Genomic DNA, 23,571 nt, shown 5'->3' on the forward strand with positions numbered 1-23,571 from the left:
CGAATGGGCCATGGGAGGATATTTCCATGGATTTCGTGGTTGGTTTTCCCAAAATTGGGAAAATGGATGCGGTTTGGAACATCGTCGATCGGTTCACGAAGCAGGCACATTTCGTACCGATACCTACGACGATTACGGCGCGAGGATTAGCAGGGCTATTCAAGACGCACATCTTCCGGGTACACGGAATTCCCAGAAGCATTTTGTCGGATAGGGATTCGAAATTCACGTCGAAATTCTGGGAGGAATTTTGTGAATTGTTGGGCATCGAACGCAAAATGAGTACCGCATTTCATCCTCAAACAGATGGGCAGACGGAAAGGACGAATCAAGTACTTGAGCATTACCTTCGCCAGTACTGCAACTACAATCAGGACGATTGGGAGGCACTGCTTCCTCTGGCGGAATTTTGCTACAACAACAATGTTCACGAATCGACTGGGACGACTCCTTTCTTTGCAAATTACGGATATCATCCCCGATTCGACATTGAATGCCCCGAGGAGTCAATGCAACGTACTTTTGCAACCACCGATACTGAAGAGTTGAAAAAGGTGCACGATCAGTTGAAAGGAATGGTAGCCGAGAGTCAAAAGCGGGCAGCCAAATATTTCAATGCGAAACACGATTCTCCTCCTGAATTTCACGTGGGCGACAAAGTCTTGGTGCGTTCGGAGAACATCAAGACCAAGAGACCGCTCAAGAAACTCGATGACAAGTTCTATGGTCCATGGAGAATCAAAGAAAGAATCTCTACTCATGCCTATCGAGTGGCGTTGCCAGCGAGTTTGCGAGTGCATAACGTTTTTCACGTTGACAGGTTGGAATTGTTCCGCGGGAATCGAGAAACAAACCACAACGAACCTGAATCCGACGATCAGTTTGTGGTAGAGGCGATTATCGATTCACGCAAGACGAAAGATGGCAAAATCCAGTACCACGTCAAATGGGAAGGTTACCACGGCCCTGAAGCGACAACGTGGGAACCAAGCGAACATCTCGAGACGGCAAGGGAACATGTTTCGGATTTTCACCAACGGTACCCAAAGAAACCAATCGATTTGAAGCAAGTCGATTCTGCCTGGGGTATCGGAAATTGAAGGCAGGAATACGAGTCACAAAAAGAAAGAAGCTGGTACGGTTTTTTATAAAAAACAAAAAAGAAAAAGAGGCCCGACGAAATACAAGAAAATTCCTGCACCACGCACTCCCGACCCAACCGATTCAAATACGAATCGCCCATGAAGGCCCCCACCGAGAACGACGGAGACCTTCACGCCTCTTTTCCGAACGAATCGCTAAACGCCTAGGCGAGCGAGTTCTCGACGACGTTGGTGAACTCGTCGAGCTTGGCGAAGACGGCGGTGTTGTCGGATTGACGAGCAAGAGCCTTCTTGCTGATCACGTCCTTCAAGAGGTCCTGCGAACGAGAGAAAGACGAATCAACAACCGTCAGACGCGAGATACGAATCGGGATTCGACTGACCATAACGGAATCGACCTCCATGCCCTCGAAGTTCATGTGAAGGAACTGCGACTCAGCGGTACGGGCGGCGGTGACCAAAGGATCCTCGTCATCGTTCTCGTCCTCGGACTCTTGGTCGATCACGATGCTACAATGAAAAGAGGAGTCAAAGGAATGTTGGCAAGGTTAGAAAAGATATTCGACAAACGGAGGCGGACTAGGGTTAGACGAAAATGGGTTGGCGAAACGGGAATAGCAAACGAAAGGAGAATCGACTTACGCGTTGATCAAGGAGCACTTCACGTTGAACATCGCACAAGTTCCGCAGCCCCGGGGGGTCCCTTGCTTCTCGTTGAACTTCGAGATGCACTCCCAGGGAGGGGCGTTGGTACCGTTGCGCTTGACCATGCATTGGGCACAGACCCGGGCGTTCTCCTCACCCGAGGCGTTGATCTCGCGACCCCTCTTGATGTTCTGGACCTGCGAGGAGAGAAACGGGATTCAACAAACGTCCAAATGAAGCACGAATCGACAAAGGATGGGACGAAAAACGGATCGAGAATAGACAAAGGGACTTACCGCCTTCTTCCTGCGGTTGAACTCCTCGGGGAGGGCGGGTTCGCCGTGGTAGGTGTGGAAGTTCTCGATCTCCTTGGCGAACTTGGTGAGGGCGGAGATTCCGGAACCCGAGGACGAACCGGTAGGGGAGGCGGGGCCGCCGAAACGACCTCCCTTGGAGGGAGAGGTCGAAGGGGACTTGGACGAATTCTTGAGAGTCTTTTTGGGAGTGGTGAACCCCATCTTGACAAGAAGTTTGCGATGGAGAAAAGAGAAGTAGTTGAAGAACGAAAAGAGAATCGATTTTCGTTTTGCGATCAACGACTTATATCTCTGACAAACTGGAAGGACGATTCGCTGGCCAAGGGGAAAAAACGAATCGTGTTTGTTTACATCGTCATTCAACAACGTCATAGACCCAGTCGCACCCCCGAAACGCCAGCGACCACGGCCATCGTACGATACGATATGCCCGGAGCGGATAAGCGAGTGGTGGATCGACTCAAAGGACGTTTCACGAATCGTCAAAGGAGGTACAACAGTGAAGATAGATCATCATCGAACCAGTATCCACCTGCCCTGAAAGAACAGTCCAGAACTCTAGGCATTTCGGAGAGAGGGATCACAATCAGGTACTCAACATCTCGCCTAACCGTGAACCTTGATGAGATTAGATTCTTCATCAAACAAGGAGTATCGGTCGACGGTTGTCGTTCAAACAAGGTGCAACGGCGCAGATTGAGGAGAGGGGGGTTAACGAGGAGATACGGAAGACCAACAGGCGACGACAAGAGGAATCGAGGACGATTCCACGGAGGGGGAGATACTGTCACGAACCTAGTAACACCCGACGACAAGGTATCACGAAACACGATTCGACATCAGATCCGTCTACAACCAGCCTTTGACACGTCATGGAGGTTATCACGCGCGACGAATCACGAAACACGAATCGACAAGCGCGCGCGCGCTTCAGCATCCGTCATCTCGTTCATCCCGACACTTGACACGTCATGCGATTCACAAATCGACCTTGTCAAGTTATTCGAGGTAACCGACCTCACCGGAGGTGACAGGTACAAGGACGAAATAGAGAACGATACGTTGGGGAAACCGACATCGAAGGAACGGACGTCTGCCTACACAAAAGACGAAACGACCTTAGACAGGGACGGGAAGTAATTACAAGGTCCAACACAGGGACGGAAGACGAATCGACAATCGTTGATCAATAAAAGACAAAAGCAAAAACAAGGAACGATATCTGACTTAGACGATACGCCGGTGATTGAAAGACATTGAGGATCGACCACCGACGTTCTCCACCTTTGCCAAAACAACGGCGGACGATTCACCAAGATGAGAAGGACGTAGGACGACCTTAGCATTGAATCGGGTAATGTGACGGACCTTAGAGAACAGACGGGGACCTAGGTGAAGTCAACAGCAGGCGTGCTTTCCCTTTCCTGTTTACTCGAGTAAGGACGAAAGACGATTCGTTGGACGATCGTTGGGGAAGCACGAAAGGAGAAACGAGCGCAGTACTTATAGCTCGATAGGATAGAAGAACGATAGCAGTTGTATCCTTTCGACTAGAAGTTCAAGCTCGTTATTACATTCGAATCTTAGCATACGCTAGACGAAGAGGTTACAAACAAAGACTACAGAACAACATTTTCCACCGCCTTACCCCTTATCGAGCACGCAGTGCACGGCTACTCGTTAAGTACACTTCCCTATTTCTTTACCCCTGCGTACGACGAAGTGGTATTGGTTCTTGGGTCGATACGTAGGACGAATCGACTATCGCGACTAGCTACCGCACAGAGACCTACACGAGTGACGATTATCGAATCGTAGTAACCACTCACACCAACCGGACGAATTTCGATTGACGAATCGTTATTCAAGGATCTTAAGGCAACGGCTAAAGATCGACCAGCACCAAACGAAGCACGATTCTCGTCCTGAGAGCTCTGACTAGAAAATACATCCGATCAAGCAGACCTAACACCGAGGTTCTACCAAGTCGTAACACGATGTATGTCGACGTGTCGAACGTTCTTGACGTCGTTCGAATATGCGTACGATCACCCTTACGTAACCTATAAATCTGCGTCGTCGAAGATCGTCTGCCCAAACACAGAGAACGATCTGACCTATCAACCGTCATATCTCGCAGACGAAGGACAATCTAGCACTATACGCACTGCGAGGCCGGAGTAACGAACTCTACCTATTGCTAGATGACCTCGTTTCAAAGACTACCCCCGACGGTCGTTTCGCAATCGACCCTTTCGCTACCGACCCTTCTCAAACACCCGGCGGTACATCGAAATCGTCGAAAGCGATGGGGAAACGGCCCAAACCAGAATCGGACGATTCTAGGTTCGTTTCGAGCCTGAAGCGGGTGTACCGACTAGTACTCACCAGCCAAACACACACAGCGACGAATCTTCAGGCCCCGAGGTCCAGGTTACCCCCTCCCGACGAACTCCCACCAAACGTCAACGCACTTCAATTCAGGCTGATCTAATCGAACGACTAGATCGTTTAGACGAACGTATGGAGGACCTAGCCAAACGAGACCCGGAGAAGCAGATGGAGAGGGTGTTTAAGAAGCTAGCGGACGTCGTTACCGAACTCTCGCTCAGCGACGTCGATTACAACCGTCTCGTCAATCACTTCACCGACCGGCCTGTTCGAGGTATCGCTTTCTTGGCTACCCCCGACGTACTCCTCGCCAACAGCGTAAAACGTATGGTGGAGATGGAACAGCGAAGGGAGGAAGACGAAGAGGCTAGCCGACAGCCGACACGATCTACGAGAGCGAATCCACGTCGATAATAGCGATACTTCATCGATCGATCAGTTCCGACCGTTGTTATAGTCGACGTATTCTCTATACATCCTTCTCGCTATTCTCCCACGTCTCTCGACAGCTAGCCTATCTTCTTCCGGTGGCGGACGTCGTTCTCGAGGGGGTGGGGGAGGTGGTGGTACGTTGACGTCGACCTCGCCTACAACGTTCCCGTCGTCGTCGTATTCGGTACCGTCTTCCCCGTACAATTCGATGATATTATGTAGGGCGAAGCAGACGTAGATGATCTTAACCTGCGTGGCGATAGGGTAGACCGTTCCGTATTTAAGAACCTATAGTAAACGGTAGCGAACGAGAAGACTCGGTAAGTTTCGAATATGCCGATGTACGTCGATATCGCGGGCGGAGAACGTTCGTTCTCGGTCGACGACGGCAGAACGATAGCTACGAACCTTATAACGACTCTTGACGATACCGAACGACCTCTCTATAATGTTACGGCAGCTAGAATGTCGAAGGTTGTATAGTTCCTTCTCGTTTTGGGGCGATCTGAACATCCGACGAAATCGTCAGCGTTTTCGTCAACCCGAGCGATGGGGTTGGCCTGAGAACGAGCTGTCACGTTTTGGCTGGTGTACTCACCCGTTCTGTGACTGCGACCACTCCTTCAAGTGGTATCTGACCCCACGGAACGGGGTCAGTAGATTTGAGCTCAATCCGTAGCCGGCGTCGGCTAGTAGGTGGTGATTGTTCGGTATCTTCAGTCCTCGTTCTACGGCTGCTCGATAAACGTTACTATCGTGATCACTACCTTCCCAGCCAGCTAGTATGAAGGTGAAGAGACCGTCGAGGCCGACGCAAGCGAGAACGTTGAACGAGAGGTACTTCGCTCGATTTCGACATCGAGCGGAGTCGTCGGAGGGAGGTGTCGCTATTATTTGCGTTCCATCGATCGCACCGACGCAGCGTTTGGTAAGGTGGCGGTATTTACGGTCTGTGTACTTGTCTACATGGAGGGGAAGGTCGTCGGCTGTCGGTTGTTTGACGTAGCGGCCGTAGAATCGAACGTCGAACATAGCGTCGATAACTTCATGAAAGTATCTAGATTTGACAGTATTGATCAAGTCGTCGGGCGAACCGGCCGGCCCCACTTCGCAGGCACTTACTTACTGATACTGGCCTGCGAAATCTGCCAGTATTGCTGGGTCAGACGGTTTGAAGCAGCCTTGCGTAACATCCATAAGGTCATCGCAACTTTCGCTTGTAAACTGACGTTGTCGGTGGGTTTGATGCGATGTAGTCGGTCGATATCGTCGGTAATTCGTTCAAGACAACTGGCGGACATTCCTATAGCGTTGTGGCAAGCCATAGGGTGTCCGCCGACCGTCTGAAGAAGGATACGAGCCGTCGAGAAGGGACTATGTATAATAGGTCGAAGGGGGGGCCTCTCGAGGATACCTCGAACGATTTGAACGTAGGCTTGCGAAGCGGCCGTCAATAAGTCTACGGTGGCGGAATTAGCGTCTATGAGGTACTGGTCCTCGTCCTCGTCATCTGTGCTGTAGTTCATAGCTATATTTATAGTTCGTTCATGAGATATTACAGCTACAAGACGTCGACCTAGGTATGTCGACGTTCTTGTCGACCTCCGATGTCGACTTCGAATATCGGTCGAGAAGTCTCAGCTCAAAGTAGACATTTCTTCATCGCGAACGGTCTACTTTCGAGTGCTTGCGTAATTTTGTTTGCTGCCGAATTTTGTTAACAATTCACTAGCAAAACGTGGCACTCTGAAAAATAGACGTATAATAGTCGAATGATCGCGAACGCAACCATAGCTGTGCACGGATGATCCGACGGATCGATTCGCGATCATCAGGGTCGCTCTCGCGCCCGCCGGACCGAAGGAGTTAACGAGCCGCGCGAGTTACCGACGCCCCCAGAGGAGATCTTTTGATAAAGGTTCCCGTCTCGTTCTGATCCATATAAAAGGCTCATCAACGATCAGCGATCAGAGATTCTCAACAGATCAACAGATCCACAGTACAAATCCGAAACCGTGAAGACACGAATTTGCAGCTCAAAGCGACAATCCTAGTCTTTATCCCCTTCAAAAAGCATACTCGTCCACCTCCACCTCCACTTTATAAACAAGATCGAAGAGCGAACATGTCGAATCTGTATGGCACACCACACCTCGGTAGACGCGATGGAGAGGTCAAACCCCAGATGTGAGTCATGACCGGAGGACACCTGCATACGTTCGTCGCTGAAGAACAGAGGAATTGTTTGTGAAAAGAGCGTTATATAACCCGAAAGCCGCCTTGAGCGCAATCGGGATGATCGTATATGCGATCCTGGCCATCGCACTATGGGTCCGTGAGTCCATGACCACCCGCTTCCTGTCTCACTTCTGACCAGAAGGATGTTTAATGATTCTGATGGTCGATTGTCTCATCTCAAAAAATACGAATAGGCTACTTCAAGATGTCACGTCCGAGGGCTAAATGGATGCGCTGGTTGCCAGTCGGAACGACTATGATGTCGATCGGTCTGGGAATCCGAATAGCCAGGCGGAACGGTACGGGAGCGTGGTCCTTCTTGGGCGAGACGATTGTGAGTCCTTTGCATGGCTAGGCAAGCTAGACCCCGGAGCTAGTCACTGACACCACTGTCAACTACCATACCAGCTGCTACTATCGGCACCCTGTGCGATCATCGCCCAGAACTACAAACTCCTCTCGGTCCTATCTCTTCATCTGGACGCCGACGACTGTCTGATCATCCGACGGTCCTTCTTGATGCCATTGTTCTTGACGAGCGATACCATCACCTTTCTCTCCCAATTGGCCGGGACGGCGATGCAAGCGACGACCATATCGAACATCATGCAGTATGGGACCTATGTCACGCTGGGTGGGCTGATCGTACAGGCCGTCACGCTAGCGACGTTTATCACGTCGTGGTTCCTCTTCCGTCGTCGAGTGTAGGTGCTCTCATCTCCCAACGCTGGTGGCGGCGAGGTTTCCCGACTGATCGTTCGTATCGTTTCATCTTCAGCGAGAGGCGATCTCTTCATGTTCAAAAGTGGACGGATGGTTCGCCTTATGTTTTGGGCTACAAACGAAGCACGGATTTCCGCTGGGTATGGTGGTGCATAGGTTTCAGCTGTCTTTGCTGCTTGGTGAGTCGGTCGGTTCGTCATATCACATGGTGATGTGTTCCTGACTGGAACCTCCAATGGGTCGACGACTAGATCCGAGCCATTTACCGTGTCGCCGAATACGCGTCTGGGTGAGTTCAGCGGTTTGGTTGGTAACGAGGATCCTTTGCTGAGATTCTTGTCTTCTTGCCGCTGCCATGACAGTTTCGACTCGTACCTCGCCAACCACGAAGCCTTCTTCTACGTCTTTGATTCTATCCCGCTCGCTTTGAGCGTGGGAGTCTTCTCCTACTTCTGGCCGCCTCACGCTCTAGACGCGTCGGGCGCGATCATCCCGACGACCTCGAACGTAGAGATGTCGGGCGTCAAAGGGAGGATACCGGAGGTTCGAGGGTTTTCGGCCGGTGCCGGTCAAGGAGTCTTTCAAGGAGGCTATCGGAATGGACGCAACCAAAGACCCGACGGTGGCCCTTTTCAGCCGTTGTGAGATTGTGAGATTTGATGGTTGTACCCTTGATCCGTGATATCCGATATCTGCCCGGATCCTTAATATCCAATGCTTGCAACACAACCGTTCCTACTCGCCGACCTAGGCGCTGGCGAAAGCGGCGTCGATAGCTCCCTCTCCAAAGTCGGCCTCCATGGAGAAGAACGCCAACCAATCCGGATCCAGTTGAAAAGGCAGACCCTCGAAATCCATCGGTTGAAACGTGTCCATGCCCAGTGCTGCGGTATCCTTGGGAGTGCCATCGGGCCCGAGATGCTCGAGCACTTCCCTCCACCTGAGCGAAGCGGCGATCGGCTGTTGTACCCTATCCACGATACTGGGGTTGAAACAGTAGACCTCCCTAAGCAGACTTTCGGCGACGGCGAGGTCTGCAGACAAGACGTCCATCTCGCCCTGCGAGTCGTTGATCTTGACCTGGTAGACGGCAGCATAGGCGAACAGGACGAACGTGGAAAGGTATGCCGGCATTGAGGAAAGATCGGGGCGCGTTTGTGCCACGTGCCGGATGATGTTCTTGCCCGTGAAGAAGATGTGTCCACCGTATCGTTTGAGATGAGGAAACGCGATGTCGGGGTGGATGGGAGGGTAGATGAACGCCCCGCTGTCGGCGCGGATCCTGGATGCCAGGGCGACCTCGACGATGTGCGACAATAGGCAGAGGCTCGGTTGTGATGGCACTACCAGGGGGATCGATCGATCGATTAGCTGAAATGTACACGTAGGTCTCCGAAACGATTACGATGGACTCACGACCCGGACTCAAGAGGTCTCTCCTCCAAACCTCGCATTCGGCCTTGAAGACGACGAACCTGTCGTGCAGCTCTTGCATGGCGACGGGATCCCACATCTCGCCCGTCCTCACCACCTGGATTTGCCGGACGACGGGGAAGACGAGGTCCAGCAGTCGGCTCTCGAACTTGAGATGAAAGTACCAAGCGTTGACGTGGTACCTCTCGCTCAGAGCCGTAGGGATACTGCTGAGCGAGATGTAGTCTAGCATCGAGCCCGATCCGCCGAGAAGGTTGAGCCTGCGAGTTGTCACTCATTAACAATCAGTAATTGCGGTGGGTTGAAACCGAGATGCGGTCACGACCGGACTCACCAGGTCTGACGATGCAAACAGCTAAACCACTAACGATCCAAATCCAAACACATCCTTTATCAGTTTATCACAATCCCCCTCAGACCCGCGAAACTCTTCAAAGTCTGATTGTGACCTTGTGCTCACCAAACACAACCGATTCAAACTCCCCGTCGTATCCCACTGATCCAACCCGCTCCCATCCCGTTCCCTCACGACGACCCGCATGGAATCGTCCAACCCGAGCCGTTTAGCCAGATCCAGGGCGAGCGCTCCTGCATTGTAAGGCTCTATCGCTATCGAGAGCCCTAGGTTGGGGTTGGACTTGCCGTTGTTGGTGCCTTCGGGGTTATAAGAATTCGAATGAGGTGGAGAGAGGGAGACGATGAGTAAGCTCTCGATGGAGGCGATCTCTGGTCGGGTGTTGTTGTTCTGGGTAATGAGGGAGAGGTTTTGTTCGAGCATCTTGATGATCATCCGGCGGGTCATTGGAGAGAACGAAATTAGGGATGAAGGCCTTGGCGTTGAAAAAGATGATGTCGAGATTGAGGCGGGGGAGGAGACCGAGTTCGAATTCGAGGTGCAGGCGAGGAAGTAGAGGATGGCCGAGCGGAGGAGAGGATGTTTAGGTGGTTGACGTGGTGAGCGGATGAGCCGGTGGAGAGGAAGAGCACAGGGGAATAACTCCACGAAACTATATTCGACAATCGCGACCAACATATTTCCAATCAACACTCTCACCCCACTCAAACAAGCACCACCCCCAACACACAAAAAACACACAGAAGACTCACACTTGATAAACCCGTTCCATCTCCCTAGGCAAGACCACCCCCAACTCGATCGGATCCAGATACACAGGCTGACTAGCTAAACCGAGAGCTAGGAAGGAGGAACCGATCGGACCTCCGGTTTCTGGGTGGGTCTTGCCGTAGAGGTCGGATTCTTCGGTGTGATGGTTGTGGTTGTGATGCTGGGTTTGGTGGGTCGTCGTGTTTGTGGATGTGGTCGTGGTTGGGGGCCGGGTGGAGGTGGAGGTGGAAGTGATGGAGGAGTATGTATTAGGAATAGCTAACGATGATGGTACGAACGATAAGGGCAATGCTGGTTCTAGTGCTGATGCTGATGTCGACGCTAATGCTAAGCCCGACGAGCCTTGATCCCGAATCTGATTTTGATTTTGAAATTGGGAGTGGGGCTGAGAGGAGAGGATCGTCTTCAACATGTTCTGTATATCGATCGTCCGACGCTTGATCTCTCGCAAGTCTCGCCTTCCATCTCGCCCTCGCCCTCGATCTTGATCTTGATCTGGTTCGTAGTTTTGATCTTGGTCTTGTTGTTGGTCTTGGTCTCGGTCGCGGTCTTGGTCTTGGTCGCGGTCTGATGATCCTTCTTTTCCCGTAGAGGACCGTGCTCGTTTGAGATGCGAATTGAGGTTGTGGTTGAGATGTGGGTTTCCAGGGAAAGATGTTATACCGTCATACTTGTCGATGATGCTAGATCTAGATTCTCTCGATCCCGAAGCTTGGGGTCCATACCCGGGGATCCTAGAAGGATCTCTTTGTGCGTGGTGTTGTGATCGTAATTCATCGTTGCTGTTGTAAGCCAACAGGCCGTACCCATTCCTCAAATCTGTCGACGTCGACGTCGACGTTGAAGCTCTCCCCGACCCAACGAGCGAACACGCCGTACCCAAGACCGCACATCGATGACACCCCTTGGCGGTGACGAGCTCGCACCGGGATTTCCTCGTCTGGCAGGCTTCGCACGCGATCGAGGTTTTGGTACGTTTTTTACGGCGGGTAGTTGGGGTGTTTGTGTTTGTGTTTGTGTTTGTGTTTGGGTTTGTTGTGTTTGTGTTCGACTTTGTGGGTGTGAGCGCATCAGTAGTATTAGGTTGAATAAGGGGGTCTGGCTGTAGTTGAGTGTCTGTGATAAGAAAAGGGACGGCAAGTCGAAGGTAGAGAGGATTAGCTTACCGAGGCTTGTTGAGATCCGATTTCTTGTTGCGACATTTCGACAGGTCGTTGAGAGATCTCTTTGATCGAGATCGTCACCGATAGATCTAAGATCCATGGAATGACCTATAGCTTATAGCTCGTACTAGATCATACTACAGTATTATCGTTAAACAGTCGAACAGTTTCCAGTTCTCAGGGTCATACGACCGACGTCTTTCGAATATGCTCTTCTCATATTTGCTTCCGCTCCGTCGAGATCTCGATATCCCCCTAGCCCTAGCCTTCCCCCCAAAACGACCTATTCATAGGGATCCTCGCAGTCTAGAAGGCGACGAATCGTAAGTCACCGAGTGATGTGAACACCAACATGGCCGGTCGAATCGCAGTACCTGGAAGAGCCCGATTCGCAGTCATCGAAATGATGGTGGTGGTTCATGAGATCGTGAGGGCGAGATCCGGCGGAAGTTCCGACGGGGAGTTGAGTCGCTGGAGATCTCACGGGACCCGCGAGGTCGGTATTTTCGCGTTTCAATTCGAAACGGGTCGCTGATCGCTGCATGATACACGAGTCGCCGAGTCGGTTTCTCGCACGAGGAAGATCATTCAATACATAATACCTCGGTCGACAACAACGTCCTTGTCGACTTTGGCGGCGGGGGCGGAGGGGGGGTTGGACTCGATGACGACACTGGTGAAGGAGCAGTGAGCCACCCCTGTTCGAGTTCAAAGCTCCAGCCTGTTGAATCGGGAAGGGTTTGGTATCGAGTGCCCCCTCGGAGACCTTGCTGAGCGCCTGCGCTGCAACTGCTCCGTTCTTCTCTCAAGGTCGAATCACCTTAGCGGGACCATGGCAATTGCGCTTGATCATCACACCATTCCCAGCTCGCTGCCGCATCATATTCCATCGTTTTCCTCCCGTCTCGTCTATATATCCGTAATGCCAGCGTCCCTGTGATCCTCGAAAGTGAGTCAAAAGGCCACCGGCTCTTCTTCCGCTAATGGTTCGGACGGAACGCCTGTCTGAATATCGCCCTGAATCATTAAATCATACCGACTTGTACCAAGAACATCATTATGGGTTACATCGGTCACATCTTCTGGAACTACTCCAATTTCCGTGACACCTCAATCACCGGTGAACCGTAGCCGGAATAGACAAGCTGGGGGTAAAAGCCGAAAAGAGCGCGTCCACGTCCTTGTCCTTGTCGACGCTCCCAACATGCTCTCAACAAGTTCCTCACATGGTGAGATACCTATCTCTTCCCGCGTCACTAAGCAGAGAGCGTGCCTTTCATGTCATTCATGCGGACAATCTTTGACTTGCAGCAGCTATGATCACACGAACCAGTACGGGCGAATCGCCGTCCTTGTTGATAATCTGGTTGGTGTCGAATTCCAGGATGTTGTAGAAGAGCGGCGGCAACATTGTCGACTTCGGGCGGTGACTATCCACTCCATCAAAGCCCTGCGCCTAGGATTTGTTGTTGAGGATTGACATCCCGATAACCAAGGGTTCTTTTGTAAAGGCGCAAGCGTGACCAACTTCTTCCCCGTGAGTATTTGATTGTAATACCTCGATTCCGATTCTTTTGCCTTTCCCTACGACGCCCATCACCAACACCAATCTCGCTGTCATCCTGGTTATCCATCTTGTTTCCCTCATCTCCCTTGCAACCCTTAGCACGTAAGCTCTTAACTGATCATCATTCAACAGAGTGATGGCTCTCTCAACCGACCGGCCTGGTAAGAAAAAGATCTCAAGAATAGGTCAAGAAAAAGATCTCAAGAATAGGTCAAGAAAAAGATCTCAAGAATAGGTCAAGAAAAAGAGGTCAGAAAAGCACTTACCATTCTTGCCCACAATGAAAAACGTAGCCGTGAAGATCTTTACACAGACGGAAACATAATTGATGTACAAAGAGGTATGGTAGAGGTTTCCGATCAGGCTCGCGCAGTCTTTCCATGCTAATACGGCAAAGGTTTTCATCGCAAAATGACCGATTACCGCACGCGCACGCCAATAGAGGTTGGCTTCGGTTTCAACAATATACTGGCAGACTGGAGACAACCAGTGCAGAAAAGATTCGAATGATGAGCTACCGGTCCGGCCTAGATGAGGTACACGGACAGGAACGCCGGATCGAACATCGTCCGGAAGACCGCCAGTAAACCATACCATCGTAAAATCGTGTATCAAGGGTTCGTCTGACCCAATCACCCCGTTCACATCGCCGCCAACAACGATGAGCCCATCCGAACAACTTCTTTCGTCTTACACCCAGCTATCCCCCATGTGTGCTGCTACCAACGATCGATTCCGGTTCGTTACTGCTCCCCTACGGCTCCCAAGGTGATCAAGTTGAAATTCACATCTCCCTCGGCCCGATCGATGTATTTCTCTTGCACGACCTTGGCGACGTCCTACAATCCCGAGGTCCAGATTTCAGGTCGATAGAAGGAGTAAGGGTCAGCACCCTTCCTCTACACAAGTCAAGTCAAGAAGGTGTAGCGTAGTATAGGCGCAGGGTAAAAGGAACAGGGTTCGATCTGAACTTCGGACGGGGGCGACTTACCTCCAAGAACGTCTCCCCCGTAGTTTTGCCCCTATCGAGGGGTCCTTCCCGACCTCCATCGAGTTCGACGATATGTTCCGACCTATTAATCCAGTCGGATACGCAGGAACAACGTCAGGATCATTATCAGCATAACCACCCTCTTCCTCTTGTCCTCCCCGAATATTGATCGAGTCTTAAGAGTACGGCAAAGTGATCGAAACCTGCAAGACCCAGACCCACACCCCGACTCACCCATCCGCATGCCCCCCTTTGACAAACGCAATAAAATGCAAATCAGTCTCCCTCTCCTCCACCCCCTCCGGAACCCGGCTCTGGCCCGCCGCCACGCTGTTCTGATGGGCCGTCTCAAAAAACGGGGTCTCATCTAACAACTTCGCTCTGGCTAGGGGGGAGAGGGGGAGTGATTGGAGTTTAAAGGTCGATAAGGGGGAGTCGGGGGAGATTGAGGTGGTGGTACTGGGGGGGAGGTTCAGGAGGGAATGGAGCAGGCCGATGGAGCCTATAAGTGATCATGAGAAACGGAGCAAAGGGGAGGGGTTTGATAAGCGTCCCTGAGTAGATAAGATGGAGTTCAAGGCGGCTTATAGCTTACCGCATGCGTTAGCTGTCTGTAAAGCGAGAGGAGGACCGGATGATCAGCAAATCTGAGATGGTCTCAAGCTCGCAGCTCGATATCATATATCGCATCCTATACCAATAAACCATACCGCAACGAAACCCAAAACCCTCTCGTACTCACCGTCTGCTTGATCCACCAAACCCCCCCTTGTCCCTGCCCATCCCCCTCCTCATCCTCCCTGCCCTTCCACCCCAACTCCCCCGCCGCTTCCTCAGCCTTACGCTCCTCTGCCAACTTTCCCCTCGAAGGGAACAACAACAACACCGCATGTACCGGTTTCGGGGTGTATTGCAGGAAATCCGGGTCGAGGGAGTATAGGTCTTGGAACCCTAGATTTTGGGGGAGTCCTAGGGGTGCGGCCCACTAGAGTCGAGAAAGCGGAGGTCGTCCCGGACGTCGGGGTTGGTGAGATCGGGAATTTCAATCACATGCAGACTGAGTATGGTGACGACTTGCCTGATTAAAAACCTACGAGTCATATACAAATCGTTGATATCAGATATCAGATTCCATTGATGACAAGGTATTGCAACGTCGATTCGAGACTCAAATCTTACGTCTGGGCTGGCTTCGAGAGGGATCCATTTCGAGGCGGCGGGGTTGGGAGATGACATGGTAGATACGTTTATTCTTATCTCTGTGACTATCCGAGTGCTTGTTAGAGAGTCTAGGAGGATATATGTGGCATTGAGGTGTTATTAAAGTGGTTGAATATGTCGAAATGGGTTCACATGTCCCTGGACCCGAGCAGAAAGTGACGCAAGCAGCCTCAGCCGGTCAGGTCCGATCGACCATAGCTCATAGGTATCCAACATCCCTCCAACATCCTACATCCTGCAACATCCTGCCCCCAACAGCCAATCTTTCACTCCTGTAGATCTAATCCTCCGATGGGCAAGCTCGACCCCCGTCCCGGGACCTCAATCCCACCTCCATATAGCACGACGATCGGCTGCCTCCAGCTATCCCGTAACGACCACCTCCGACTGATCAACCTCCCCCCAGACCTGATCCAGGTGGCAAGACATACCATCGTCGAGACCTGGCCAAAAGGGATTCAAAAGGAAGGTGATTTCGAGGGGTGTGCTTGGGAGTTCAAGTTGAAGGGGAATCCATGTGAGTAGTTGGACGTGAGATGATATAGTGAACTCCTAGATATAATCGCCGGTCTTCGGTTTTCGAAGAGAGACATGTTGCATGTTTCATGTTGAATAGCAGTGAAACACCTGAATCGCTGAAATTGCTCGCATTCCGTTTCTCAACCTTCGCCCAAATTGCAGGGCTAGCTCAGGGGGACGAAGCCATCCCGTAAGCCCTCTCCTGCTCCTGTACCCGCCTGCTCTCTACAGCTCTCTACTGCACTCTCGCCTCTCTACCCTCCACCCTCCCAATTTTCAATCATGAACTGCAGACTGATAATATACGATTTAATTCGCCCCCCCCGCAGCGCCCGCCGACTCCTAAAATCCCTCATCCAAGCTTTCGAAAGAACAGGTTGGGGAGTGTATACGGCTTGCGGGTTGAGTAAAGAACCCGGGGATAAGGTGAGCGCCCGTGTCCTGGTCCTTTGTTTTTCATGCTTGTGATGCTCTATGAGATGTTGGTCGCTGATATGTATATGTCTATATCTATTTCTATATCTTTACATCGATACACGTTGACCGTCATATATGTGCAACACAAAATCGCATGATGCACGACACACGCAACCAACTCCTATGCCTGCGACTGCGCTTACGCTTGGGAACGAAATCGGGAAACCCATGGGGGCCTGCGACTTGCAGGACACGATCTTCTTCCACCAAACCGGCGTTCCACGGTCCCGCCCTTTCTGCTCGATCTCGTTTAACAAGGGGGACAGGCTCGTGAGTCTATATCTCCCATCTCATCCGAACACTTGCACCTGCACCTGCACCTGCATCTACGCCACATCCCTTGTTGCGCCGTATGGTTTGGTGTCCTCTCCAGCATCATATCACCAAATCACATATTATATCATATCTATATCTATATCCGATCGAGCTGATATCCATGGAATATATTTTTTTGGGTTTCGGGTCTGGGTCCGGGGATCGTGAAGCGGTTAATCGATGCGGTCTCCCCAGATGTCTCCAGGGCGTTCGAGAGCGTGGCGCAGGTAAGTACCTCTCACCCGGGACCCAGAGAAGGGAGATGAACTGGTCGGCATCAGTAGTAGTGTCAACCTTCTCGACGTCGATGTCGATGCTAAGAACCTCCTCTACGTTTTACGTTTTTCTACCGCCCGCCCCAACCCCATCCTTGCCGGAACTCGCCCCCCGGCAGACCTGGTTCCTAGGCACCAAACCCCCTTCCTCCAACCCCTTCTCCCGCTCATCGGCCGCCAAAGACGACCCCGGGTGTCTCGAGGTGAAACTCGGGGGTACGCCTTGGTACGCGTCGGACGGGATCGAGGTCGTCCAGGTCGGTCCCCTCATGCTCGCTGATTTCGAATGCGAGTCGTTACAGTGTGTCTGATGTGGTCTTTGTATTATGGAATTGACATTGGCGTTGGGACACGCAGGCCAGGGTCTTATGCTGCAGACTACTCGAAGCCATGCAGAGCGTCGGCTTAGAACTGGTCGTCAGCGTCGACATGTCGACCGGAGGAAGCGGGATGGATCGTGAGTCTATCTTCCGATGCAATCCGCCTGAAGAGCTCAACAAATAGGGGCTTTTCGGGTTGTCGATTTCATTCGTCTGCTTCTCACGGATATCATATTCGTCGATACTGATACTAACACCGGTTGCTGGAATGGGATGGTTACTGTAGTTTGCACTTGGTTCTTGGCGCCGACTTTAGCTTGAGCGCGAATGTACCGGACGAGTCAACGGCATATCAAGAAAGGGTTTTCCCTGAGCTACAGGAGACGGGACCAACTCTTATTGTACAGTATAATCGAGTCTCTCAAACCCAGTCGGCAAGGGGACGGAAATGTATCGCATCTGTTGTAACGTAGAGGGAAAGACGACAACTCGGCGAGTGTGACTTTATTCGTACGGTACTGTATGGTAGTACCGAGTCATATCAGAAATGATGAAGAGTGGGAAAAGGAGCGATGATGGGATGATGGGACAAGTGCGCACCGATGTGTCTTCCGCTTACAGTAGCGCACATCAACTCGGCCTGACACTCCCTCCTCTCACTCTCCCTTTCACTTTGACGGACACGGCTCGGGATGGTCTCTATACTCACCCTTGGAGGTCCTGGAGCAGGTACTCACCAATGGCAGTCGAGGAAGCGAGAACACAGTAGTGACAACAGCCATGTAATTGTAGCCGATCTGCCTAAGTCGAAGAAAGCCCCGACTCTCCCTCCGTGTATCAGCTTCTCATCATTGGAAATGCAGCGCTAAATCAGGCCCAAGCCCTTGGCTGCTGACGTTGCGGGAGGACTTTGTCCCCTTTGTACAGCATGCCATCCTACCCCAGACCGTCACTGTCGACCGCCGTTTCCTCATCGAGGTCTGCCAGCACAGCTTCCGGATCGATCACTGCGCCCATCACCTACCAACCTGATTTCCGTTACCTACCGAGCCGAACTTCATCAACGTCATGTCGCCTACAGAGCATCGAAGGAAACGACGTCGAACAGCCGTCTCCGATTCCGACTCCGACGCGTTGCCAAACCTTAATTTCCGAATATGCTCTTCGTCGATCCGCGCGGGTCCGAGCGAAAGACAAGGTCATTTCAACCACTTGTACTCTCTCGATCATCCGACATTACAGATCGGCTGATACTGTACTCTAGCTTCTCTACCTAATACAGACACTCGTTAAGCGATCTAAATACATCCAGGCTACATTCAGTCGACATGGCCAGAAAGGACGACGGGATCGTCTGGGACTTTGACACGATCAGCTCGGTCTTCTTTCTCCTGCTCTTCCTCGTCATCGTCGGTCAGTCTCCCATCCACAACGAGTACTTCTCGAATACATTCTCTAAGATGGGTCCCTGATGATCTGTATCTACGGTCATGCTCGCAGCGGGCGTCTTCCACCTGACCCGAAAGGGAGCCGCAGCAGCTGAACAGACCAAGGCATCGCTGAGAGAGAAGGGCGTGTAAGCCTCTCTCATCATTCCTGAAAAGACCTCGCCATGGACCCATTCAGACTTGGCTGATCGAATGTGGATTGTGGGTGTATCTAACAGGACGTACCAAGATGGTCAGATGAAGGTACAGACGACTGGGGTCGCACCGAATCGGGAGGAATACATCGCTCGGACTCAACGGTCAGTGCTACGCTCTCCCGTTTGACGAGATTAGTCCTGATATCGTCGTGATCGTCGTGCTGAACCCGGCCCTTCATTTCATGCCTCTTCATTCCGCGAAATTTACGTCTACATCTCATACACCTCGGCGGATCGACCATTATCGTTGCTTCGGACTTGAAACCTATCGTCATTCCCGGCCTCTACCTTGAACCTCTATCATTACCCCTACCTCTACCTCTACCTCTACCTCTACCTCTACCTCTACCTCTACCTTGCCTCTACCTCTACCTCTTCATATACCTCAAACTCGACCTCAACCTCTACGTCGACCTTGATTCGAACCTCTTCACCTAATCCTCTATCTCAACCCCGGATCATCAACCTGCACCTGAACCTCCACCTCGACCTGCACCTACACAAATGCACCTGAACAGCGCCTTCGAACGCTCAGCAGCCAAGTTCGCCGCCCACCCCGCTGCATTGACCTTCGGGCTCAAGGAAGACCTCGTCTCGGCCTCTCAGTTCGTAGGACATGAGATATCTAGTCTGACTGGGCGTGCGGGAGGCAAGGGGAAGAGGGGTGTGAATGGGAATGGGCTTGGGAAGGCGGATAGGATGGGTGGTGGTGGTGGGGATACTGGGCTGGAGGGAGAGACAGGAAGTGTGCAGGGGTTGGGCGGGGAGGCGTCGGGCACAGGAGCTGGAACGTGAGTCGGATGGGGACAGATCATCTCATCTTGCTCTACCTGATCCTTCTCGGGAGTGCATCGAGCTGATCTCGAAATAATCCTTCTTTCTCTCTTTGCACTTCGAATTTGCCTTTTGTCTTCCCGTCGTCCTGGGCTCACCTTGCTTCGTCCGTATACACCGTACTCCATCCGAATTCTCGGCTCGACCACCCTCCGGAACCCTTCGGTATTCGGGATCGTCTTATGGCAACATCAACAACACAGACCCGCACCCAGACGGTTCGGAGGAGGGATGTTTCGCCGGAACCCGAGCAAGACGTCATAATAGGTCTGTGTTGTTCCTGTAACAGAAACTAGTCGACGAGAGGAGGGATGAATTCGAAGGACTATGTGTCTCTGGGCGGTATTGCTACTCTCAAGATTGTTGGCACATTCAGATCGGCGAGCTGTCTCAGAATCAGGAGGATTGGGGAACTTGTCTTATCTGAAGCCCTCCTGCCACCAGAACCTCCTCGGAATGTTTAAACCTGCTCGAACCCGTGCTATGGTGTAGCTTGTAGATATGAAGACACATTTGTAGAGACGATCGATCGATAGATTGTTGTCAGTAGCAGCAGCTCAACAGCTTCTCGCTTCTTATTCAGATCCTTCTGATTGAATAACAACGACTAGCTGTTCATCTGCTTTATCGATCGAGCTATACTGTCCACCGAATCTACAAAACTCCAAATGCCACTTGAAAAACATCGCTCGCTCCAATGAGCCTTCTTGACAAACTCGACAACCCGTTTATTTTATTGCAAGGCTGGCTCAACAAGAAGCCATGTCGACCATGGAGATCACCTGCGACGAGATCCTGAGCAATCCAAATCCTCGCCTGTGCATCAAAGCTCTTGTATCCGTCATAGACCCGGCAAAACTAGCCGTTCGCTCATGGCCAAGCAGGACCAAGGCCAAGACGGAAAAGACAGATGCGGGAACGATCAAAACGGCCAACCTCTTCCTCCGGACGGTCGCGTATGGAATTCCTCAGCAGGGTATTCATCGGTATCAAAGGTGTATCCAGAACCAGAAGATCTGCTTCATGGTCAATGGTCAACGATCCTTTTAGCTCGAGCGCGATTCCTCTTCATACGATACCGCCCTTGTCCGAGCTCAGCGTCAAAGTACATTGATTACTGACCGATCCAAGACTGAGTTTCTCAACGATAAAGAGAGTGCGGCCTGGGAGTGGGCTCACAACGTGTCCACAAACGACGCTGAAACTCGACAGTGAGGATTTTCTGAGCAGACAATGTTGGCAATCGTGTCATCTGCCGATGTTCCGTGCAGTCAAACTTGATTGTAGTAGTATACCAAGCGTTCGCAAAGAAGGGGGCTTCATGAACATAGAAGAGTAAAGACGTACCATATCATCTTGATCATGACCCCTTAGTAGCCTCACAACCAATATTGCGCTCGTCACTGGCGGGATTGGGTTTCTTCCCACAATCGCCTGTCCTCGTCATCGAGAACTTGACATTGCCTTGCAGCTTCTTCCGATGCGAGGACGAACAAACGCTTGCATAATACCGATCTCGTAAGACATACAACTGCGGATAAACCCGCTTCCTATTCCTCACGTAACAAAGATTCCTGCGGCTCCCATTCTACAGAACGTAACGTACCATCGGTCCAGGTCAGTAAGCCTTGTTTCTCCCAAATCCGAATTCGGTGAGTCCGACTCACCCGGCTCCGACACACATCGACGTGCACAAGACTTGGCCTTCGCCGCCCCTCCTCTTGAGCTCGGCGAGACCGGTGACTACTTGGCGCACTCCGGTGCATCCTAAGATTGAGGGAAGAGGGACACGGTTCGCTGATCAGCGCTCGATTCGGACGTTCGGATCGTCTCTGTTTGCTCACCAAGCGGATGTCCCAATGCACTGATGACAAGCAACATAGCATTACACGAATGAGTGTGTCAGCCGTTTTCCACGAAAAGCGCATCGTCCAAAGGGCGTCCCAACCAGATTGAGACTCACATGGCACCCCCGTTGACGTTGACCTTTTCAATGTCCAGACCGAGCGTCTCGACGCAATAAGCGTACATCGATCCGAACGCTTCGTTGATCTGCGTGGACAATAACGATATAGTCAGATATCATCGAAGCAACAAATCACGATGACGACGGAAGAAAAGCGAGCCCTCGGGTCTTACCTCCCAGAGATCCACGTCGTCCTGCTTGATGCCAGCTCGTTCGAGCGCTTTCCTGTAAGTCGGCGAACGTAAGACCATCACCGGGTCAGTCATCTCTCGACATGACATAAACCTACTACCGCTTCAACCTCTAAGGACTCACGGGATAGCGACCACAGGTCCGATCCCCATCACCCTGGGGGCGACACCGACGAAGCTCGTAGCCACATGTTTAGCCAAGACCTCTAATCCCAACTCGTCGGCTTTCCATCGGGGCATCATGATGACCATCGCTCCCCCGTCGGTCACTTGGGAAGAGTTGGCACCGGTGCTCCTGGCGTCGCCGTAATCCTTGAAGGCGGGTTTTCCGGCGCGCATCTTTTCTAGGGTCTGACCGTGTCTTATCCCATCGTCCTTGTCCGCGAGCACGTTCGTCCTCTCAGAATTAGGGTCCTTCGGGTCGACTAAGACGGAGGTTGAAACCTTGATGATCTCCCCGTCGAATTTCCCAGCCTGCTGTGCGGCAGACGCTCGGTTATGGGAAAGAAGACCGTATTCGTCTTGTTTTTCACGCGAGATGGAGTATTCGAGGGCGAGCATCTCGGAGGTCCAGCCCATTGGTTTGGCACAGTCGACGGAGGGGGCGTGGGATTGGACGGCTTGGGAGCCAAAGTGAGGGGTTGGGCGGGGGCTACAATAGCAGGGCGGAGCGAGAAAAAAAAAGGGAAAATCCAGAAGTGATCAGCCGGTGCATTTCTCCTCTACCCTCCCGCTGCATCTCTCCCCCGCCTCATAGCAATCAAATCGCCAACGAGTCCCGACTCACTGACTACTCATACTCTCATACCCCACCGCCACACCCACCTCCAAATCCCCTCTAGCAACACTATCGCTAATATGCCGGATAGCCATCAGACCGCTGGAACAAAGCCTGTTTATAGCTTGGACAGGGGTGGTTTCGGGGAACCCGGCGGCGAGGGAAGAGGCGCGGAGTTCGTAGGCTGGGGAGGGGGGGTGGCAGGTACCTGCAGTTGCGAGTAAAGAGGGGATGGGGTGTGAGTCAGGGTTCAGAGAGATGGGGTGGGTATTTTATTTGATTCGAGGAAGATGACGTACCAGCGATGATATCCCCGACGATCTTCTTGTCTACCCCACTCTCCTCCATCCCCCGCTTCAAGAGCTCGTACAACAAGCTATCGGAGGATGTATCCCGGAAAGCGCCCTTTTTGGCTCGGGTTAGGGCTGTTCTTTTGGCGTACTATCGTATCCATACCGAGAGCGATCAACTCGATGACATCGTTAGCTGCATGTCCGAACCAGGTGCCAGACTTCATCTTCATCGAGAGACAAAACAAGACGCCAGGAGGCTGCTGAAGTTGAGAAGAAGAATGGGGACTCACGGTGATGACCACATCGTCAGGCTTGTTCTGTCGAAGCGCGGCCAGGTCTCGAAGCACGCTGGAACTGCTCAGGTTTCGAGCGCGGGCGGCGCTGTTGCCGAGCGGGGTCGCTGTCGTGGTCGTTCGGGCGGCGAATCGATTGAGGAGCATGATGGGTCGGCTTTTGCGTTTCAGTCAAATTGCTTGGTCCTGTTTCGTGTGTATGTTTGCCAATGTGCAAGTTGTTGAAGTGAGAAACACGAGTCTCGAGGTCAGAAATAGGGGTAAGTGAGGTCAGCATCATGAAATAGAATAGCGGGGCATCTCTCTCTCCCCCC

The 23,571-nt window shown here is 52.0% G+C and overlaps 7 protein-coding genes across 7 annotated transcripts; 3 read left to right on the top strand and 4 right to left on the bottom strand.

Moving 5' to 3' along the window:
* Positions 1 to 7,058: 7,058 nt before the first annotated feature.
* On the top strand, positions 7,059 to 8,524 carry HD553DRAFT_192465 (RTA1 like protein-domain-containing protein). The gene is made up of 7 exons (XM_046177031.1): positions 7,059 to 7,075; positions 7,144 to 7,223; positions 7,321 to 7,460; positions 7,535 to 7,830; positions 7,905 to 8,028; positions 8,101 to 8,138; positions 8,212 to 8,524. Exons 2-7 carry the CDS (start codon positions 7,184 to 7,186, stop codon positions 8,492 to 8,494), a joined length of 921 nt encoding a protein of 306 aa, XP_046038641.1. The 5' UTR covers positions 7,059 to 7,075; positions 7,144 to 7,183; the 3' UTR covers positions 8,495 to 8,524.
* Positions 8,323 to 11,675, bottom strand: HD553DRAFT_192468 (uncharacterized protein). The gene is made up of 6 exons (XM_046177032.1): positions 11,576 to 11,675; positions 10,391 to 11,511; positions 9,744 to 10,290; positions 9,618 to 9,646; positions 9,266 to 9,543; positions 8,323 to 9,192 (listed from the first exon to the last, which is right to left on the bottom strand). The coding sequence occupies exons 1-6, from the start codon at positions 11,609 to 11,611 to the stop codon at positions 8,597 to 8,599; spliced, it is 2,607 nt and encodes an 868-aa protein (XP_046038642.1). The 5' UTR covers positions 11,612 to 11,675; the 3' UTR covers positions 8,323 to 8,596.
* Positions 11,676 to 12,944: 1,269 nt separating this feature from the next.
* Positions 12,945 to 13,894, bottom strand: HD553DRAFT_192496 (uncharacterized protein). The gene is made up of 2 exons (XM_046177033.1): positions 13,406 to 13,894; positions 12,945 to 13,297 (listed from the first exon to the last, which is right to left on the bottom strand). The coding sequence occupies exons 1-2, from the start codon at positions 13,734 to 13,736 to the stop codon at positions 13,029 to 13,031; spliced, it is 600 nt and encodes a 199-aa protein (XP_046038643.1). The 5' UTR covers positions 13,737 to 13,894; the 3' UTR covers positions 12,945 to 13,028.
* Positions 13,429 to 15,427, bottom strand: HD553DRAFT_348742 (uncharacterized protein). The gene is made up of 7 exons (XM_046183406.1): positions 15,310 to 15,427; positions 15,209 to 15,220; positions 14,873 to 15,115; positions 14,726 to 14,741; positions 14,365 to 14,632; positions 14,131 to 14,212; positions 13,429 to 13,978 (listed from the first exon to the last, which is right to left on the bottom strand). Exons 1-7 carry the CDS (start codon positions 15,364 to 15,366, stop codon positions 13,883 to 13,885), a joined length of 774 nt encoding a protein of 257 aa, XP_046038644.1. The 5' UTR covers positions 15,367 to 15,427; the 3' UTR covers positions 13,429 to 13,882.
* A 134-nt stretch (positions 15,428 to 15,561) lies between these two features.
* On the top strand, positions 15,562 to 17,819 carry HD553DRAFT_307670 (uncharacterized protein). Its single transcript, XM_046179452.1, has 8 exons — positions 15,562 to 15,868; positions 16,033 to 16,060; positions 16,200 to 16,296; positions 16,537 to 16,617; positions 16,833 to 16,889; positions 17,057 to 17,194; positions 17,295 to 17,394; positions 17,544 to 17,819. Exons 1-8 carry the CDS (start codon positions 15,643 to 15,645, stop codon positions 17,576 to 17,578), a joined length of 762 nt encoding a protein of 253 aa, XP_046038645.1. The 5' UTR covers positions 15,562 to 15,642; the 3' UTR covers positions 17,579 to 17,819.
* Positions 17,820 to 18,504: 685 nt separating this feature from the next.
* HD553DRAFT_307673 (uncharacterized protein) lies at positions 18,505 to 20,344 on the top strand. The gene is made up of 5 exons (XM_046179453.1): positions 18,505 to 18,670; positions 18,758 to 18,833; positions 18,924 to 19,004; positions 19,421 to 19,693; positions 19,940 to 20,344. Exons 1-5 carry the CDS (start codon positions 18,586 to 18,588, stop codon positions 19,998 to 20,000), a joined length of 576 nt encoding a protein of 191 aa, XP_046038646.1. The 5' UTR covers positions 18,505 to 18,585; the 3' UTR covers positions 20,001 to 20,344.
* Positions 20,345 to 21,211: 867 nt separating this feature from the next.
* On the bottom strand, positions 21,212 to 23,473 carry HD553DRAFT_307675 (thiolase). Its single transcript, XM_046179454.1, has 9 exons — positions 23,255 to 23,473; positions 22,971 to 23,112; positions 22,681 to 22,879; positions 22,018 to 22,545; positions 21,876 to 21,927; positions 21,700 to 21,788; positions 21,581 to 21,600; positions 21,404 to 21,503; positions 21,212 to 21,324 (listed from the first exon to the last, which is right to left on the bottom strand). Exons 1-9 carry the CDS (start codon positions 23,402 to 23,404, stop codon positions 21,294 to 21,296), a joined length of 1,311 nt encoding a protein of 436 aa, XP_046038647.1. The 5' UTR covers positions 23,405 to 23,473; the 3' UTR covers positions 21,212 to 21,293.
* Between the last annotated feature and the right edge of the window lie 98 nt (positions 23,474 to 23,571).

The sequence above is a fragment of the Filobasidium floriforme genome (genome assembly GCF_021052385.1).
Source record: "Filobasidium floriforme strain CBS 6241 chromosome Unknown HD553scaffold_5, whole genome shotgun sequence".
NCBI lineage: Eukaryota > Fungi > Basidiomycota > Tremellomycetes > Filobasidiales > Filobasidiaceae > Filobasidium > Filobasidium floriforme.

Coding starts and splice junctions, on each gene's coding strand:
- HD553DRAFT_307673 (XM_046179453.1), top strand. CDS start 18,586: ATGGCCAGAAAGGACGACGGGATCGTCTGGGACTTTGACACGATCAGC. Junction 18,834..18,923: donor TCGCTGAGAGAGAAGGGCGT/GTAAGCCTCTCT, acceptor TGTATCTAACAG/GACGTACCAAGATGGTCAGA. Junction 19,694..19,939: donor TCGGGCACAGGAGCTGGAAC/GTGAGTCGGATG, acceptor TCAACAACACAG/ACCCGCACCCAGACGGTTCG.
- HD553DRAFT_192468 (XM_046177032.1), bottom strand. CDS start 11,611: ATGTCGCAACAAGAAATCGGATCTCAACAAGCCTCG. Junction 9,544..9,617: donor TGTTTGCATCGTCAGACCTG/GTGAGTCCGGTC, acceptor GACAACTCGCAG/GCTCAACCTTCTCGGCGGAT. Junction 9,193..9,265: donor AGACCTCTTGAGTCCGGGTC/GTGAGTCCATCG, acceptor TCCCCCTGGTAG/TGCCATCACAACCGAGCCTC.
- HD553DRAFT_307675 (XM_046179454.1), bottom strand. CDS start 23,404: ATGCTCCTCAATCGATTCGCCGCCCGAACGACCACGACAGCGACCCCG. Junction 22,880..22,970: donor CGTCGGGGATATCATCGCTG/GTACGTCATCTT, acceptor TCGCAACTGCAG/GTACCTGCCACCCCCCCTCC. Junction 21,789..21,875: donor ACGACGTGGATCTCTGGGAG/GTAAGACCCGAG, acceptor TTGTCCACGCAG/ATCAACGAAGCGTTCGGATC.
- HD553DRAFT_192465 (XM_046177031.1), top strand. CDS start 7,184: ATGATCGTATATGCGATCCTGGCCATCGCACTATGGGTCC. Junction 7,224..7,320: donor GGCCATCGCACTATGGGTCC/GTGAGTCCATGA, acceptor AAATACGAATAG/GCTACTTCAAGATGTCACGT. Junction 7,461..7,534: donor CCTTCTTGGGCGAGACGATT/GTGAGTCCTTTG, acceptor CTACCATACCAG/CTGCTACTATCGGCACCCTG.
- HD553DRAFT_192496 (XM_046177033.1), bottom strand. CDS start 13,736: ATGGTATGGTTTACTGGCGGTCTTCCGGACGATGTTCGATCCGGCGTT. Junction 13,298..13,405: donor TTTCATTGTGGGCAAGAATG/GTAAGTGCTTTT, acceptor TTTTCTTACCAG/GCCGGTCGGTTGAGAGAGCC.
- HD553DRAFT_348742 (XM_046183406.1), bottom strand. CDS start 15,366: ATGTCATCTCCCAACCCCGCCGCCTCGAAATGGATCCCTCTCGAAGCC. Junction 14,213..14,364: donor AAAGGGGGGCATGCGGATGG/GTGAGTCGGGGT, acceptor CTGGATTAATAG/GTCGGAACATATCGTCGAAC. Junction 13,979..14,130: donor CGGGGGAGACGTTCTTGGAG/GTAAGTCGCCCC, acceptor TCGGGATTGTAG/GACGTCGCCAAGGTCGTGCA.
- HD553DRAFT_307670 (XM_046179452.1), top strand. CDS start 15,643: ATGGGCAAGCTCGACCCCCGTCCCGGGACCTCAATCCCACCTCCATAT. Junction 15,869..16,032: donor CAAGTTGAAGGGGAATCCAT/GTGAGTAGTTGG, acceptor CCCAAATTGCAG/GGCTAGCTCAGGGGGACGAA. Junction 16,618..16,832: donor TTAACAAGGGGGACAGGCTC/GTGAGTCTATAT, acceptor GGGATCGTGAAG/CGGTTAATCGATGCGGTCTC.